Source organism: Perca fluviatilis, chromosome 6, assembly GCF_010015445.1.
Source record: "Perca fluviatilis chromosome 6, GENO_Pfluv_1.0, whole genome shotgun sequence".
Classification (NCBI taxonomy): domain Eukaryota; kingdom Metazoa; phylum Chordata; class Actinopteri; order Perciformes; family Percidae; genus Perca; species Perca fluviatilis.
This window is the reverse complement of record NC_053117.1, coordinates 19,663,061-19,680,102: the sequence shown is the minus strand read 5'-3', so window position 1 is coordinate 19,680,102 and position 17,042 is coordinate 19,663,061. Positions and strand designations below refer to the sequence as shown.

The following is a 17,042-nucleotide window of genomic DNA, read 5'->3' as shown; positions in this document are numbered from 1 at the left end:
TGGTACCCTTTCAGAGTCCGGAAACAAACTGTATAACTTTCCTTAGTAATGTACTGTATATATAGTGATTTTAAATAATTTTAAACCGATACTGTCATGGTGCTATACAAGCCCATGTAAGGAAGAACAGAAAAGTCAGACTGACGAGGAAAGAAATGGAAGAAGGAAATGGGAGAGGCACAAATGTGCAGTTTTACGTTTCCACCCAAAACTGAGGTCTAGCGCAGCTTTGAGGTTGGAGGTCCGAGCTCTCCCTGATAAATTATAATCACCCTCTGCCAACAACAATATTGATTGTCCTCCGACGAAATAGCTCAAATCAAGAAATATTGGACACACTGTTGGAACTCGGAGCTAGTTACATGCCAGGTTCTGTTCGCATGGGAGGAAGCTGGAGCGAGTGATGGAAGAATAGCGAGTAAAAGCTGACAGAATGAGGGAGAGATTAGTATTCGATGGGAGGGTTCAGGTCTTTGGGGCCAATATGAAGTTCCTCTCCAAACAACCGCTCTCCATTAAGAAGACTTATATTTTCAGAGAGCACAGTGTGGGTGGGATTGAAGCTAACCATGTAGCCCAAAACCACTGCCTCCCTCTGCAGCATTTTTCTTCAGCACTGTTGTTGTTTGTTTAATTGGAACATTAATGGATGGATTTTTCATTGGCAAGACAGAGTGCAGTGTGTTCTCTGCAAATTGAAGTGGACATCTGGTTTTAAGGCTATATATTTGCTAATGCCATCATTCTATCATAAAACCACATCACGTCCAGGCTCACTTTTCTTTTTCTTTTCATTTAACACACATTATCTGCCTAATTTTTTGTCACTGTTAGATTTGTGTAGATCTTCTCAGCCTCGTCTGCACCTGCCCTCTTTATATACTTTACTGCATTTCATCTTTCCAAGTCTCCCTCCTCGCTGTGTTTCAGTGATGGAATGTGTTCTTGTTGTTGCCTTCCCTTTCCTATCGCTGTCTTTGCCTCTCAGCATGGGGACTTTGGGATTGCGGCAGAGCTGCGTTGCCATGGCAGCGGGCTGTGTTGCCGAACTGTGTACACCTGGGATTTGGAGTCTCTCTCCGTAGTCTCCATCTCTCCTATTTATTCCACCTTTCTCTCAGGTTTTCTTTGGTGTAGCAGAGGCTATCAGCACCTCGCTCTTTTTTCAGCTTCTCTCAGTCTCCACAGCCGATCACCCTCAAAAGTACACTCACATACGTAATGAGACACATATACTTGAAAACAAAATTCATGTCCATACTAGTGCCTGTGCCTCTATCACTACCTTCCTTTTTCCACTTGCTCATTTCACTTTCTCTGTAGTTGTCTCTACTTCGTTCCCTCTCCATTCCCATGTGGGGGTTCAAATACGGCATTGCAGGATATCACGGTCCCCTGGGTCCCCTGGCATACATCACTGTCTCCAGTTTACTTTGTAACACAGCAGCGCTTTTACCGGACTGTGCTTCAAATTCTCATCACTTGATTGAAAGTGTATTAACATTGACTTTAATACTAAGCTAAACAGCCGGGATTGATGTCAGAGCTGTAATCATATAAATAAGCACACACACATGCACACACCATCCACAAGACCTGTCTCTGAAAAATAATGAATGTCTTCTTTGACTGCCAGTGTGTTGCAGGGCAGCAAATAATCATATACATGATTCTTTCATGGGATTTCTTTTGTTGCTGATGTACAAACATGTGTCCTCTTATTTACCTTTGCAGGTTTTTCTTGAAGTTTTTCCTGAAATGTAACCAGAATTGTCTGAAGACAGCGGGAAACCCGAGGGATATGAGGAGATTTCAGGTACGAAAAAATGGTAAAAAAGAATGTGTGTGAGTGGGAAGAGGGAAGGTTGGGACATGTGGGAAGGAATCAAATTATAAAATATATATATATATATTTTACATTCTTGCAAAACATACCCCCTTCACAGCCCTCCATCTTAATAGAACAATTTAATCATTAATTAATTGTCTGTTCTAAGTAGCATTAATGTCATAACCTCTTACATAGTAAAAGACAAGACTTTCCAATTGAAGACATAGAGGAGGGAGTCAGAGGTGAAAGTTAAAAATCAATAAGGAGTCAGAGAGACGGAAAGACAAATGAAAAGTTAGAGTTAGATATGTGGGAGTTTTGGTCGTTGGGGTGCAGGAAATATGTTGAGGTGTTTCAGGAAGTTGTCAAGAATTGAGTGATTGGCTCCAGATGGAGGAGGTCATGCTCCGTGACCCAGGAAGTGGTCACAGGGGACACTCCCGCCCCACTTCCTCTGCCGTCTTTCAGCACCAGCAGCCCCTGTCTGGCATTCTCTTTCTCCCAGCATACCCTTCGTCCCTTCCCCTTCTTCGTGCTCCCTCTATCTTCCACCATGTTTGCTTTAACTCCTGGGATGTGACACATGCTGAGAAGTTATGAGCACACTGGGCTCTCCAAGACTCTCATCTCTGGGTTAAAAGGTGATCAGAGCTGGACAGGAGTCTGCTGCTTGATCGATAATTTACAGTTATTTTCCTTTATGTTCCCCTCCTTTTCCACCGCCTATAGCACATATGCTTTTTCTCCTTTTCTTTCTTTTGTTCCTCCACCTGCAAAATTACTGCCATGTGTTTATTTTGAAGGGAGTGCAAGGTTTTATCTTTGCTGTTTGATTTCCTAAAAATGCACATTATGAAAAGTTTTACTTTAATATTTAATTAAAACGTGACTTTTTCTCACTGACCCTTTCCTTCTAACTCTCAAACATGCACTTATTGTCACTTTCAAAAATAGTATCACATCAACTCTCATAAACATCCGAAGAGAAAGACCTACAAGTATTCTCTCATTAATTAAATGTGTGTCATCCATGTGAGGCAGATGTGGGAAGGGACACCCACATGCTGTGGCCAGAAAATCAAATTAGGGCGACTATATATCATCCACTGCTTTAACGGCCGGCAAAAATGGGAGATTTGGTCCATATGTTTGGTGTCATTGAAGGATCAGGAGGAGACAGCGATGAGCCTGCTGCATGCTGTATGAATCAAAAAGTTAGGCAAGAGGCAGTGGAGAGGCCATATGGAGGCCGTGTGTGTGTGTGTGTGTGTGTGTGTGTGTGTGTGTGTGTGTGTGTGTGTGTGTGTGTGTGTGTGTGTGTCGAGGGGTGTATGAGCAGTGTCATCACCAGAAGAATGCAGATATATGAAGATCCCAGGGATGTCACATTACCTATAGAGAAATATTACTATCACCTGTATGCCGAAACAAATTGTCACTTAGGGATTTTGCTGTTGTAACCGGAGACAGTGACTCGCAGCGTGCTGTCTAAGTTGTGCACCAACACTCATGTATCTTCCTCCTCTCTTTCCTTCAGGTGGTCCTGTCCAGCACTGTGAGTGTGGACGGCCACGTCCTAGCAGTGTCCGACAACATGTTCGTCCACAACAACTCAAAACACGGTCGGAGGGCCCGCAGACTGGAGCCAGGCGAGTCCGTCGAGAATTCTATGGAATATGGTGAGACACCGGCACACCACAATGTCACACCCCATTTATCTTTTTTGTTGTTTTATTACATGTCTACTTCATCATTCACACTCAGAAACATAATACATACTGTAACAGCAGGTACTTGAGTTGCTTAATGTCCATTCATAATCACTGTGATATTTCAAACATAACCAGTGGTGCTACTGAGGTCATTAACTGAGCTAATTAATGCATTAATTAAATACTTGTCTTCACATAAAGCAGAGATGATAATAAAATCTTATCTTAAATCCATTTCTTTAAGCGTGAAGAACAAAATTTAATATCTGGTAAGATCCATTAAATAAGTCACATCTACAGTATCTCTAAACCAAGAATAGAATAGAATAGAATAGAATAGAATAAATCTTTATTGTCCACCAGGGTGGAAACTTTCCTTTGGCTCACCAGACATACAAGAAATAAACATACAGACAACATATCAGACATAGTAAGTTGAGTATAAAAACATTTTTCAAGATAAAAACAAAATAAATATGCTTAAATTCATTAAGAAAGCAGCTCATATTGATGTTGTCACTTGGTTTGGTTGAGGATACTGATGGCATTTGGAATAAAGGATTTTTTAAAAACACATTACATTTGCCTGTTGTGCAAAGTTCTGTAACAAAGTGAATATATAAATATTGTACTCACAAACTTATGCTATTTTATACTTAATTTTCTAGTTTACTACACTACATTTATCTGACAGCCATAGTAACCAGTTACTTTGTTGACTCATATTTTACATATAAAACATATGATGGACTGTAGTTGAAAATATCTTCACAGCAGCCAGCCTCAACCTTAAAATACCCCTTAAACATTTTTGTATCAATATTTATAATCCCATAATAACATACTTTCACAGGGTCCATTTCCTGCATGTTAGTGATACTTCCATTTTTATACTTCAGTAAGATTTCAATTTTTACACCGTTATACTGTTGTACTCTTACAATGTATTTCACTGGAACTTTAATTACTGCTCTATAGGATTGCAGGTCATGTGATTTTTGACCTATATTTGACATGGATCTAAAACACCCTGGTCTTCATGCAGTTTGTGGTGGTGTTCACGGTTAAAAGCTACATAGATAGAATTAAGTAGTCACAAAATAACGTTTGCCATTAAATGAGCTTTTTAGACGTAGCCTGAACAAACTAAATTGGTGTACATCCGGCAATGAAACCCTCGGAGTAACTCTTGCTTTGCTCTCCGGTACAGCCACCCCGTGTATCAAAGCCATCAGCCCCAGTGAGGGCTGGACCACCGGCGGGGCGATGGTCATCGTCATCGGGGAGAACTTCTTTGACGGGCTGCAGGTGGTGTTTGGCAGCATGCTCGTGTGGAGTGAGGTAGGAATTGTCTCCAAAACATCTCACTAATGATGGTAAAGTCTGAAGCGTATTTTGAAATGATATATATAGCATATGGCTTGTCTCATTATTTAGATGATTTATGGGCAGTCTACACAAATTAATCTTTCCGCAGTATTCTGTTAGCCTAAATATTTACCAGGTACAGGGGGGGAATAATTTGTTGCTGTTTTGTGACACAATTGCCGTCCTTTGTTCCCTCAGCTAATCACGCCGCACGCTATCCGTGTCCAGACACCTCCTCGACACATCCCCGGGGTCGTGGAGGTCACACTGTCTTATAAATCCAAACAATTTTGCAAGGGAGCGCCTGGACGCTTCATCTACACAGGTATTTAGACAACACATTGTGTGCTTTGTTTAGACTTTACAATGGCACACAGGTATTTAACAGTCTTTAAGCATGACATTTAAATAAACTTTACACAAGATTTGATTTGCAATATATGTTTCTTTTTTATTCTTACTCTTATATGTTTCTCTTTTCAGCCCTAAATGAGCCAACTATAGACTACGGTTTCCAACGTCTTCAAAAGGTCATTCCTCGACATCCTGGTGACCCAGAGAAACTAGCCAAGGTTTGAGACGTAATCATAATCATGTTGATGTTTCATGGAACTGTGCATGGTTCACTCTTTGTTTTTTTGACAGTGTTTTTTATTAATTTTTATTGCAATTACAATTTTCAACCTCAAAGTCCAGGTATATTACTGTTGTATTTATTGAATTTAACAGGAGTTGTGTATGTCTGCATCAGCCAATTATATTGGAGTAGCTTTAAATTAGAGTTTGCTGTTTTCTTTCTATCGTTTTCTGAAATGTCCCTTTTTTAAGTCCTCCATATCTCAAGTCTAGCTATCAACGTTTCTTTAGAGCCAGATGCAAGCCAGTTATAAATTGATGAAATCAAACCCCTCTCGCATTGCAATTGTTTATTATAATTTCTTCTAAGGATGAGAGTGCAGGAATCCCGACTGATTTGTTTTGCATAGAAGAAATACAGTTCCTCACTTGGAGATATAAAATAGTTTCCTTGGAATGTCATACATTAGAGAGATTTCTTCAAAGGTCATTAGAATCCCTTTGCATGCTACACTCTGATCAAGATATTAATGTAATAAAATCTGTTTTTTTGCAGGAGATTCTCCTGAAGAGAGCAGCAGATCTTGTGGAGGCCCTGTACGGAAATCCACACAGTAATCAGGTGAACAGCAACAGCTTTAATGCAATATCCCCAAATATTTTAAAATGGCGTATTGGTGTGTATATATATATAAAGACTACACCTGTGATTTTAGCCCATTAAATATGAATTGTGTATACTTTACACAATCTACTGCTGACCATTTTCCAAAGCATACCATTATTTATTAAACTTCCAGAGGCAGCCACTGTTTTTTCATACATTTCAGTAATTAACTTGCAGGGATTGAAAACCTGCTTGAGAGAGGTAATTTTTGTCAGCATGGTATTACAGTTCTGAGCAGATGTTTTTGCTTCAGTTTCTCAGTGTTTGTGTGTCAGGAAGCTTCAACATCTGAGATTTGACTCAGCTGCCAAAAAGTGGCTAAACAGTGGACTAATTGGACATAGCTCAGACAAACGCAGCTTTAGGGATTTTTTAATGCTCACCTGTTTCCTGTCAGGTTATAGACACGTGGGGTTGCACAGGTAACATCTTGACAGCTTAAAAAGTGCATCACCTGGCCTCTCTCTGTATCTGTGACAATGCGAGCCATTGCTAAACTCTGTGTCATTGTATCTCCTGTAGGACATGCTGCTGAAACGTGCGGCCGACATCGCCGAGGCGCTCTACAGTGTCCCCCGTCCTCACAGTCAGCTGCAGGCGCTGCCCAGCTCACCAGCCCACGGCAGTGTCATGGGCCTGGGCTCCTATCCTTCTCAGTTAGGCGTCAGCATCGGGGAACATGGACAGAGCAGCCAAGGTGAGTAGAATGGGACATAAACCATTCACTACTTAGCTCTTTTTCCACTAATGAAGCTCAGAACAGACCCAACCTTTTCATTTTTCTTCCAGGTTACATTCGAAATTCCAGCAGCTTGTCTCCAAGGGGTTACCCATCAGCCTCCACTCCTCAGCAGTCAGGCTACGGGGGCAGCGGAGGCATGACTGGAGGCTATGGGACAGTTCCCATGACCAGTCTAGGAGTACCTGGTTCTCCTGGTTTCAGCAGTGCCTCCCCCACAGGCTCTCCCTATAGTAAGACCTTATAATGATCTATACTTTTCTGTGATAATTAACCACACATTTCTGAGTCCGCTGTGATATTCAGACTTGAGACTGATTGTTGCTCTCTCTCTCCCACAGTAATGCCCTCCAGCCCTACTATACCAGGAAGCTCCAGCTCTTCATCGTCTCTCTTGCCTTTCTCCTCCTTCCCGTCTGCTGCTAAACAGAAGAGTGCTTTTGCTCCCGTCCTCAGGCCCCAGGGCTCTCCCTCCCCTGCCTGCCCGGCCTCAGGGGGAAACAGCTTCAGAGGTAGCCATCCAACTCACTATCTGACCCCCCTGTCTGAACTCACGAATGCAGTCTAACCTCTTGTACTAACCGCTCGAAAGCTTTGAACAAGACGGAAAAGAAGTTGCTGGATGTACAATAATGCAAGACCTGATTGATTAGAATCATAGATTTTGTATATTTTTTTCTCTCCAGCGATGACGGGCCTGGTTGTTCCCCCGATGTAGCAAAGCACCCACTCCAATCTACCCCAGACCACTGCTTCACTTAGCCTCTCTTTTGGCATTAAGAGGGAAGGGAGAATGGAAAATTGATCACTAGCGACCATGTATAACTTTCCCTCCTGAGCCCCCCACACCTGCCATTTCTTAGTCCCTTTTTCATCCAGGTGGATGAACAGGACGGGGTACGAAAATGTCCAAAGACCAGCCATCTACTCTGTGTGTGTGTGTGTGTGTGTGTGTGTGTGTGTGTGTGTGTGTGTGTGTGTGTGTGTGTGTGTGTGTGTGTGTGTGATGAAGCGTCTGCATTTTGAAAGGAAACAAAAGGAGAACTGAAGCTTCAAAAGCATCTGTATTTACCTCTGGCCTGCTATCACATGCAGTATGTGATTCTTCCAACAACCTTCCCAAACCTTGGCCAGAGACGTACGGGACACGTTGCGAGAGCACTGACGGACTCTAAGAACCTCTAAGAAGCAGGGTGCTATTTGTCTGTGTATGGACTTAAATGGCATGTGTGTACACTGTCTGTGAGTTAGCAAGAAGTTTTTTTGTAGTAGACTTTTTGAAGACAATTTACATTCCAGAAAAATAGACCCTTTATTTTTTGTTCTGATCTCTGCGGTTTTACAAGGGAGAACTCTTTGTCTCAAGGGTTATTACTAAAGGAATTCATATATTGATTTATTTAAGAACAAGCAATTTAACTTATTATAGGTAGTTTAGGGAATAATATAAACGTGTTTTTATAAATTGGTCCTTTTCCAACTGTTACTGAAATAAAGTTATCTCAACAATTGCTAATTAATTTGCTGAATGATCATAGGGAAATATGGCGGAGAACATAACAATAACACACTTTTTTGGAACAAAACATCCCCAGTTTTCAGGTTCTTGCATAACAAAATCTTAATATTGTGCTCACATCTGAAGGAGGTTATTGTCCTTGTGTAAAGGAAAAATATTAGTTAGCCTTATCCTTTTTAATTTCACTTATAATGCATGCTTTGTCACACCAATGCCCTGATATTATTTCACTCAACATTGCAAATTTATATGACTATAGCTTATAGATTTTACAGTTTAATTTTAAACCTCTCAACCCAGTACAGGTCTCCAGTCACTATGCAGTACAGTAAATGAAAGCACAAACTGCTCAATTGAAGAACGGGGCATATTAGGTGTTCATTAACCCATATCATGCTGTTCTCACTCATTGATTTCTGTCATCACAACACAAACTTCATTCTCAGGATGTGAAAACTAAGAACACAGAATAGATGACATTTGCAAATGTGTTTTTAGAGTTTGGTTAATTTTATTTATTTAAAAAAAGTATTAGCAATTTATTATTATGTTTTTTGAAGCCACCTTTCTTTGAAACGGTACAAAAAATGGTGCAAATGTGATTTGTATATCTCAAGTCTCAAGGTGTAATTATATTTTGTGCTCCAAATAAAACAAATATGAAAAAAGTCACTGATGTTGGTTTAAGTTATTTTAGTTCTTACATGGAACACAGAATTACACATTAATTATTTTACAAACACACACACACACACACACACACACACACACACACACACACACACACACACACACACACACACACACACACTGTATTATCTGAACATTTCCTGGTTCTACAAGACTCCACATCTCAGGGTTGGGCTGGATCTATTTTTGACTGTGCCCATCACCTGTGTGCTCGTGCAGCTTGCTACACTGTTTTGTATACATAGCTGATGAGCCGCAGCATCTTAATTGTGATGCGAGCGTTAAAGACTGAGTAGAGCATGTCAAGATAAACAACAACACCCCCTCCCCATCTCTCTCCTCTTCAATAAGCCTGCTTTTCTCTGAGGACCAAGCCTCTGGGGGCCTGAGTGAGAACCACATGAGTCTCCCTCCAACGTGGCCTCCTCCTCTCTATTTCTTTCTCTCTCTCTCTTAAAACACACACACACACACACACATGCCTCGACATGTGCCTCACCACTGCCTAGTTTTTCGGTCTTTGTTTGGTACTGCTTTATCCCGTCTTTCTTTCTCTCCTCTCTTTTGCTCCAATGAAATGACCCTTCTCTGCTAATGTAATTAGCACTGCTAAAGAAGGGCAGTTAATTACTCACTCTATTTTGATCGGGTAATTACTGTTATGCCAGGAGACGGCAACTGTTTCATTAACATAGCGCTCAAAGCAGCGAGGGAGCAGGGCAGCACCTAGTGGATGCACGTCTGTCTGTTTGTGTTTGTATGAGACAAGTATGGACAAACAGTGTATCAACAACTCAGCTCAGAGACAGGGAGAGACATGTGGACATCAAACAGCTGCTGACATTGTCTGTGATCTGACCCCAACATCAAGTCATTGTTTGTCTCCGAGCTGTCTTTGTCACCATCAAGTGGCATGTGTCAAAAAAGCTCAGGCTGCTGCCACTTCCTACTCCTTATATTCCTACTCTCTCTCTCTCTCTCTCTCTCTCTCTTTTGATATGCTGTTAATTTGACAAGTTAAAGTCAGCATTGTTCCCAGCACCTCGGCATTCATCTTGCTGAATGCGCTTTCTGCCCAGTGGTGCAAGAGCCATATGCCATGCTTCTCTTCCACATGACTGTTTTGTTGTTGTTGCTTTTGCTGAGGCTGCGGCGGCGCCATTTATCGTCTTCTGATCCCAGTTTGGATAAAGACAGGATGAGATGCCACCTGCCACTAAGTGGTTCCACATCACACTGTGTGCACAGCTTCAAAGGAGCATCTAGCTGCTGGGCATATGAGAGCAAACACCATGTCATCTTTCATTATCAATACTGTTTATGTACTTATGAGCTTCCATTTTTAAGTTGCAGTAACAATACAGGGAGCATATAGCACAAAATTCACCCTTCCCCTCTTGCCTCTCAAGGGATGTGTTTGTGTTTATATACCCAATTAGCCCTCCGGCCGCAGCATGGCCATGCATTATACTGACATTAGCCCCAGGTGTATGTAATGTCTCTGTGTGTGCGTAAAATATAGTGCACCCCTTTCTCATTCAAGGGTGTGCGTGCCTTATTAGGCAGACTGAGACAGAGCTTGTCAAGCTCGGTGGTGGCCCACTGTTTTGTCAAATAGATTTCTAGATTGGCTTCCACGCACCTAGCCGGTGTCCTTTGCCTTTGGCCCGTCAGTGAAACCTGTATTGTTGCCCATTAGACCACTGGACCCCGATTCCTTTTTCCAAAATGACCCCCCCCCCCCACCTTTTCTGCCATTCCCTTGGGTGTCAGTAGAGTGGGGTGGCAGATGGGACAGACACAGGGCTGCCTCATGAGACCCCCCCCCCCCCCCAATAAAATACACACATATACACACATATAAACACACACAGGCACCTACACATAGATGCACACAAACGCTCAGACATGCATTCATGCACATATGCATAAGTGCATGCATGCACGCACACACACACACAAACACACACACACACACACACACACACACACACACACACACACACACACACACACACACACACACACACACACACACACACACACACACACACACAGCAGCAACACATAGCTCCACCCCCAAAACACAAACCTCATCTGTCAGGCTGCTGCTTTTGTCCAGAGACCACAGGAGTACGTCTCTGTCCCTGCCTCTCAATCTGTGCTCTGTGTACCTGTGTGTCTGTTTTGTGTGTAAGGGAGAGACTGAACTGCACATTAACAACTGCATGGGGTGAGACGTGTAACCAGAATGATGCTTTTAGAGATAAATCACATTATTAAAGTCACTATGTTCCATCTGTTTTTGACCTTGCATCTTTATCAAACCTAACAACTTTTCTAATGTTAAATATATATTTTATTAATCATTTAGTTAGATAAAAGGGCCATCACTCATTTCATGCTGATTTTACATAGCCTAAATGAATATAGATAGTTGTAGACACAGATAGAAAATAGAAATGATGTATGTTGCATATTTCTGATCATAATTTAACATATCTGGTTTTACTCCTGTATGCATAATAAACCATTGACAGCTGTGTGCAAATATACTCAAATAAAGCCTGTGACACCCAACTGTTAATGTATGGTCCTATACTATACTCTACTATACTCTACTATACTATACTATACTCACTATACTATGTAGCCTACTAGAATTGTATGTATTTACCTGTCTCTAGTTTCACTTTTTATTTATTTCTCTGCATTTTTAGCCAATTTGTTGGTAGGGAAGACTTTTTATGTCACGATCTTTCTCCTCCTCTGGGTATAATATTGACAATTAGCCAGATTACAGGAGTGGGGATGTAATTTGGGCCAAACGCACGTATTGGCTGTTTTCGCGCGCGCGCGCCGGTGTGAGGTGAGAAGGCCCCACACTGGTGATTAATTACAGCCAGGCCGCGTGACAGAGGTGGGAGCTCTCCCGGTGCTTTCTGCAGCCGACGTGGAGGGAAACCCAGTCTGGCTAATTGACCCGGCTTCTGTAAGGCCATCCATCAACCGTGGCCCGAGTGGCCCCCTAAGAAACACATTATTCAGAGGTAAGTTAGTTAACCAACTAGCTAGCGCGCCACCATTCATTAATGGTATTAGCTCCTCTCCTGTCTGTCTCTGTAGCCAGCGCGTCGTGAAATGTGGGATTCACCAAATGATATTAGCAGCAAATCCAAACCCAAGCTTGTGGAAAGTTTTATTTTGTGTTTTATAGTCGTTTTGATTGATGTTTTCATATCTTGTGCCCCTTTTGGCCGTGAAGTAGGCTACTAGGCCCAGAGTAAACAGCAAACACGCCAGTCGTGTCATGTTTTTGGAACATCGACTTGCTAGTTTATAAGATAAAACTCATATTCCACCACGCTTTTAAACAAGTGACACATGACATTAGCCTTGTTGCCAGTTCAGCTGCTTATACTATCCCTTTTAAATGGAAATTCTTGAAGCAATCATTTAAGTCTGAAAAATGACTTCTGGCAGATTTTCAACTGCTCAGTGACAAAAATGTTTTGACTCCGCAACTTATTTTTTAGAGTAGTCTGGACAGCTGGGAAGACCTTATTTCCTCCTCAAAGTGGAGAAACCTGATGTCTTTTAATGCTTACCCAAGTAAGTTACTGCGCCCTTGTTATGGGATGTAGGTGGTGTAGGCCTGTTGACCTTTTAGTAAAAGCCCCATCGAAAACATCCTCATGGTAAAAAAAAAACACAAACCGCTGCTTTGAATTCTTTTGTCTAACCATAGCACTTTCTGAAACCGTTACAGAACATCAGTTTGTGTGGTAACTGTCAGTCTTATAGGTTATTGGATTTCTTTTCTCTCTTTTGCAAACCTATAGACTTAATTAGAGAGACAGGTACAGACAGCAGTGTCCAGATCAGCTGTCAAAGCAGTGTCTGAGTGGTGTGGTTATGGCTAAGTGAAAGATGGAGAAGGCCTGAGGTCTCTGCTCCTGGTCAGGGCCCACATGTGCTTTCACTTGACTTCCTCTTAAATGCTTCCCGCTAGATACCTCACAAGAGAAGACGAAAAGACATATGGAGACACATATTAGAGGACGTTTTGGTGCAAGCAGGGAAAATGATTTCTCATCCCCAGAAGGGTGTGTGTGTGTGTGTGTGTGTGTGTGTGTATATATATATAGAGGGGCTTCAACTTTTTAATTCTGCTTTAAACCGATGTGAGCTGTCTTAAAACCAAAATATATCTTCAGGCTTATAATGGCAACTTTTCTTTAGTGATTTTACAATTTCAGTTGGTGCATCAGCGCTCTTCATGATCATCTCTAGTCATGCAAGCTGTGGCTCCTGTGTGTCTGAGGCAGCCACATAGCGCCACCTACTTGTGAAAGAGCAAGTTCTTCCCTTTCCCCTAATCTCTAGTGTTCTTCCCTAGAATCATTTTCACTATAAGAGGCAGCAAACATACTGAATCTTTTAGTTACAGTATTTTTTTCAGCATGATTTTGTTGCAGGCAGCTTCATTTGTGTTCATATGTGTATTTGTGTGTCAAATTCTGTCACATCCAGCATGCAAGTGGTAGCAACACTGTGACAACAACCACAAACAACCGTTTTATGTCTCACCGTCCTCTGTATACCAGCATGCATAAATATGCAGGAGGATATCTAATCAAATAAATCCATTCATTAGGAGAGCTGCTGGTATTTCTGCTTTTGCATTAATTACATAGTCATTACCATATCAATTAGAGAAATCAGAGATCATGTAATTAAGGTTTAACCAAAAGCACCTGCTGCCTCTGAGCTGTAGTTCGTGGTGTGTGTGTGTGTGTGTGTGTGTATGTGTGTGTGTGTGTCAGTCCTAATCTAATCTCTGGCCTTTGACAGGACTCACCCTCATCAATCCTGAGCTGTCGGAATTCAGCTTCTTTTTTTTGTTTTGTTTTTGTTTATAGGGGTGGTGGCGGTGTTTGGAGGGGGCGTCATGCGAAATGTTGTCATGGCGATCAAACTGATTGGCAGTGACGCCTGATTAGAAAGGAAGAATAGGAGACAGGTGGAGGGAGGCGGGCTGTACATCTAAAGGAACAGATTGGGACAAAGCGAGGACTCGCTGGGTGTCAGGAGGGGAGTCACTGTCTGTTTTGGCTCTGGTTTTACCTTGTAAAGAAGAAAACCAGTAATTACTGTTAACGGTCCACAGAGGGTATTCTTGTATTCTGAGATTTACAGGGTTTGAAACAATATTGCCAGATGTCCTTGTGTTTTACTTTTAATGTAACTAAACTGAATTGATATTAACAAATTTCGTACAGTGACAGATTAATACTGACAAGTATCCAGAGGCTCTGACCACACAGGGACGTGTTTCGTAATGTTGGTTAGCCACCTGTGAGGAAAAGATGAATCAAGCTGAGAGGAATCAGAGAGGGTCAGAGGAAGCCAAGTGTAAGGAATCATGGGAAGAAAAATACACAGAGGAAAAGGGACATGAGAGGAGATGCGGAATGAGAGGAGGGAGGAGCGAGGGGAAGGGCATGGAACTCAGGGAGACTGACATCAGTCTCCTGCCTTCTCCTTCCCTGCACTTCCTGTTCCATTTCCTTTCTTCTCTTAATTCTCCCTCTTTGCCCTTTTCACTTGTCAGTCTTACCTATACTTTCTTCATTGAGGTCAACTCTACACCTACATGCACACAGGCCTGGTCAGTTAAAGGGGGCTGTACTCGAAATACTGAAAAAGTGGGCTGGGATTGCCTCCACACGGGTCTCGTAGACCGCCGTTCCCCGACTTGTCAAATACCGATGCTTTGTCACAGCCCTTGGTTTTTCTGCACAGGACGCCATTACTCCACTAAATTTTTACTTAAAAAATATGTTTGCTGCTATATTGATGTGCTGGATATATTTTTATATTATATGCTTTTTATTAATTCAAAAGGCTAGGAGAAAAAAGAAACGGTTCAAGAAATATATTCAAGATGACATCATGATTTAGCATTTTATAAATAAAACTTCACATTATTGCTGACCATTTCGCATTACGTTTTTATTTTAAAGGTCCTATGACATGCTGCTTTTTGGATGCTTTTATAAGGGCCTTAGTGGTCCCCTAATACTGTCTCTGAAATCTTTTTCTCCCGGAAATTCAGCCTTGGTGCAGAATTACAGCCACTAGAGCCAGTCCCACAATGAGCTTTCCTTAGTATGTGCCATTTCTATGTCTGTAGCTATTGAGGAGGAGAGAGGGGGCAAGGTGGAGAGGGCGGGGGTGTGGCCTTGACCAACTGCCACTTTGCTCGTTTCAAAGCCATGATGTCTCTCTCTCATGGGTGGGTCAAATTCTGTGGGTGGGCAAAGCAGAGAAAGGGGAGGTAACCTTGCTCCTTATGACCTCATAAGGAGAAGATTCCAGATCGGCCCATCTGAGCTTTCATTTTCTCAAAGGCAGAGCAGGATACCCAGGGCTCGGTTTACACCTATCGCCATTTCTAGCCACTGGGGGACCATAGGCAGGCTGGGGGAACTCATATTAATGTTAAAAAACCTCAAAGTGAAATTTTCATGCCATGGGACCTTTTAAAGTGGCTATTTGTAACTTTCAGTTTGGGTTGATTCTGTTTTTTTTTTTACCACACCTGCTGCAGGGTTCATACGTTTTGAAAAAAACTGGAAAAGTTATGGAATTTGAAAAATGCAAATTCCAGGCCTTGAAAGATTTTGGAAACATAAAAAGTTTTGGAAAAGTCATGGAATTATTTTTTAACGCAGCATAATAATATGTAATTAATAAATGTATTTTCACGTCGTCTTAACCTCAACATTCTATTCGGGGAGCGATATTAAGAATCCCACTATGAACCACATAAATTGTCATTCATGTTATAGTTAAACCTCTGAGGGTAAACTTTAACACAGATTTGTATTCTTATTGTATAATGTCGACTGACATTTTCAGGAACACATAGTCATGGAAATTTGCCAAAAAGTATTGGTTAAAATGCGTATGGACCCTGCTGCTGTCGTAAAGGTCTTTTCTTTACAGTGCTGTATTGCCTGAGTTAGTGTTAAAGGGAAGTCATATAGTTGTGATGAATGTTTTGCTCAGACAGAAAATCATTCATTTACAATAAGCGAATATGTTACAGATGCATCGTTGCATTTCAAGTGTTGAATACGGACACTTAGCCTGGATCGTGAGCTAAACCGGATATCACTGTCACTGTGTCCCAGGCCAAAGCATTAACAGATTGTTGTAGCAACCAACGTAATGATAACTTAGATTAATATAGCGCATTTCATGAAACCCAGGGACACTTTACACAAGTACAGGGGGACAAGGGAAAAGAACATAGTTGGCCAACACAAACAGACTGAAAAGAAATAAAACGGGGCACTAAATGGAAGGGGGACGTAATTTAATGTAGGCTATTGTAGGCTTTGTGGGGAAAATTGGACCGGGCAAAGGGATGAATAAAAATAGCGTTCTTTTCACTGGTCTCATTTACTGTTACAGGTAATTTATGATCATTAGATGAGTTTCAGAAACATTAAAAGGTTACATATGTTCACTTAGTATTTTATTTCCAGGGAGCAATCGCTTTACAAAAATCTAATTGCAGGGACATGAAACTGAGCATTTCGTCATATTTGTTTTATTACATTGTTGTTATGTAGCAATGCAGTTGACGATTTCAAAACGTGCCCCTGGTTGCTGCATTTAAGTGATTTCTGTAAAGCCCTATATCCAACTTTTGAAAGTTTGGATTTTTTAAATGCAAGTTATCTATTTCAAGCTGGTGTCAAGTGTGTGCAAGTTGATTTTCACACCATACTAGCATGAACTAAAAGCAAGGCAAGTAACTACAGCAAAACTTAATTTAAATATCCAATTTCATCTAGATTAATATTTTAATCAACTCTCCGCCCAAGTTTTAAACTGCCCATAACCTCCTGGCTTTTTTAATTCTTTGC

The 17,042-nt window shown here is 41.5% G+C and overlaps 1 protein-coding gene across 1 annotated transcript in view; it reads left to right on the top strand.

Annotated features, from left to right (window-relative positions):
* ebf2 (EBF transcription factor 2) overlaps nucleotides 1-9,084 on the top strand; it is a 32,075-nt gene extending 22,991 nt beyond the window's left edge. The window contains exons 6-15 of the mRNA XM_039803156.1: nucleotides 1,735-1,816; nucleotides 3,369-3,510; nucleotides 4,754-4,884; nucleotides 5,110-5,236; nucleotides 5,395-5,483; nucleotides 6,044-6,109; nucleotides 6,677-6,851; nucleotides 6,944-7,126; nucleotides 7,235-7,405; nucleotides 7,580-9,084. Coding sequence (XP_039659090.1) covers nucleotides 1,735-1,816; nucleotides 3,369-3,510; nucleotides 4,754-4,884; nucleotides 5,110-5,236; nucleotides 5,395-5,483; nucleotides 6,044-6,109; nucleotides 6,677-6,851; nucleotides 6,944-7,126; nucleotides 7,235-7,405; nucleotides 7,580-7,611 — 1,198 coding nt within the window. The 3' untranslated portion in view covers nucleotides 7,612-9,084. The remainder of the gene's footprint in view (nucleotides 1-1,734; nucleotides 1,817-3,368; nucleotides 3,511-4,753; nucleotides 4,885-5,109; nucleotides 5,237-5,394; nucleotides 5,484-6,043; nucleotides 6,110-6,676; nucleotides 6,852-6,943; nucleotides 7,127-7,234; nucleotides 7,406-7,579) is intronic.
* Nucleotides 9,085-17,042: the final 7,958 nt, after the last annotated feature.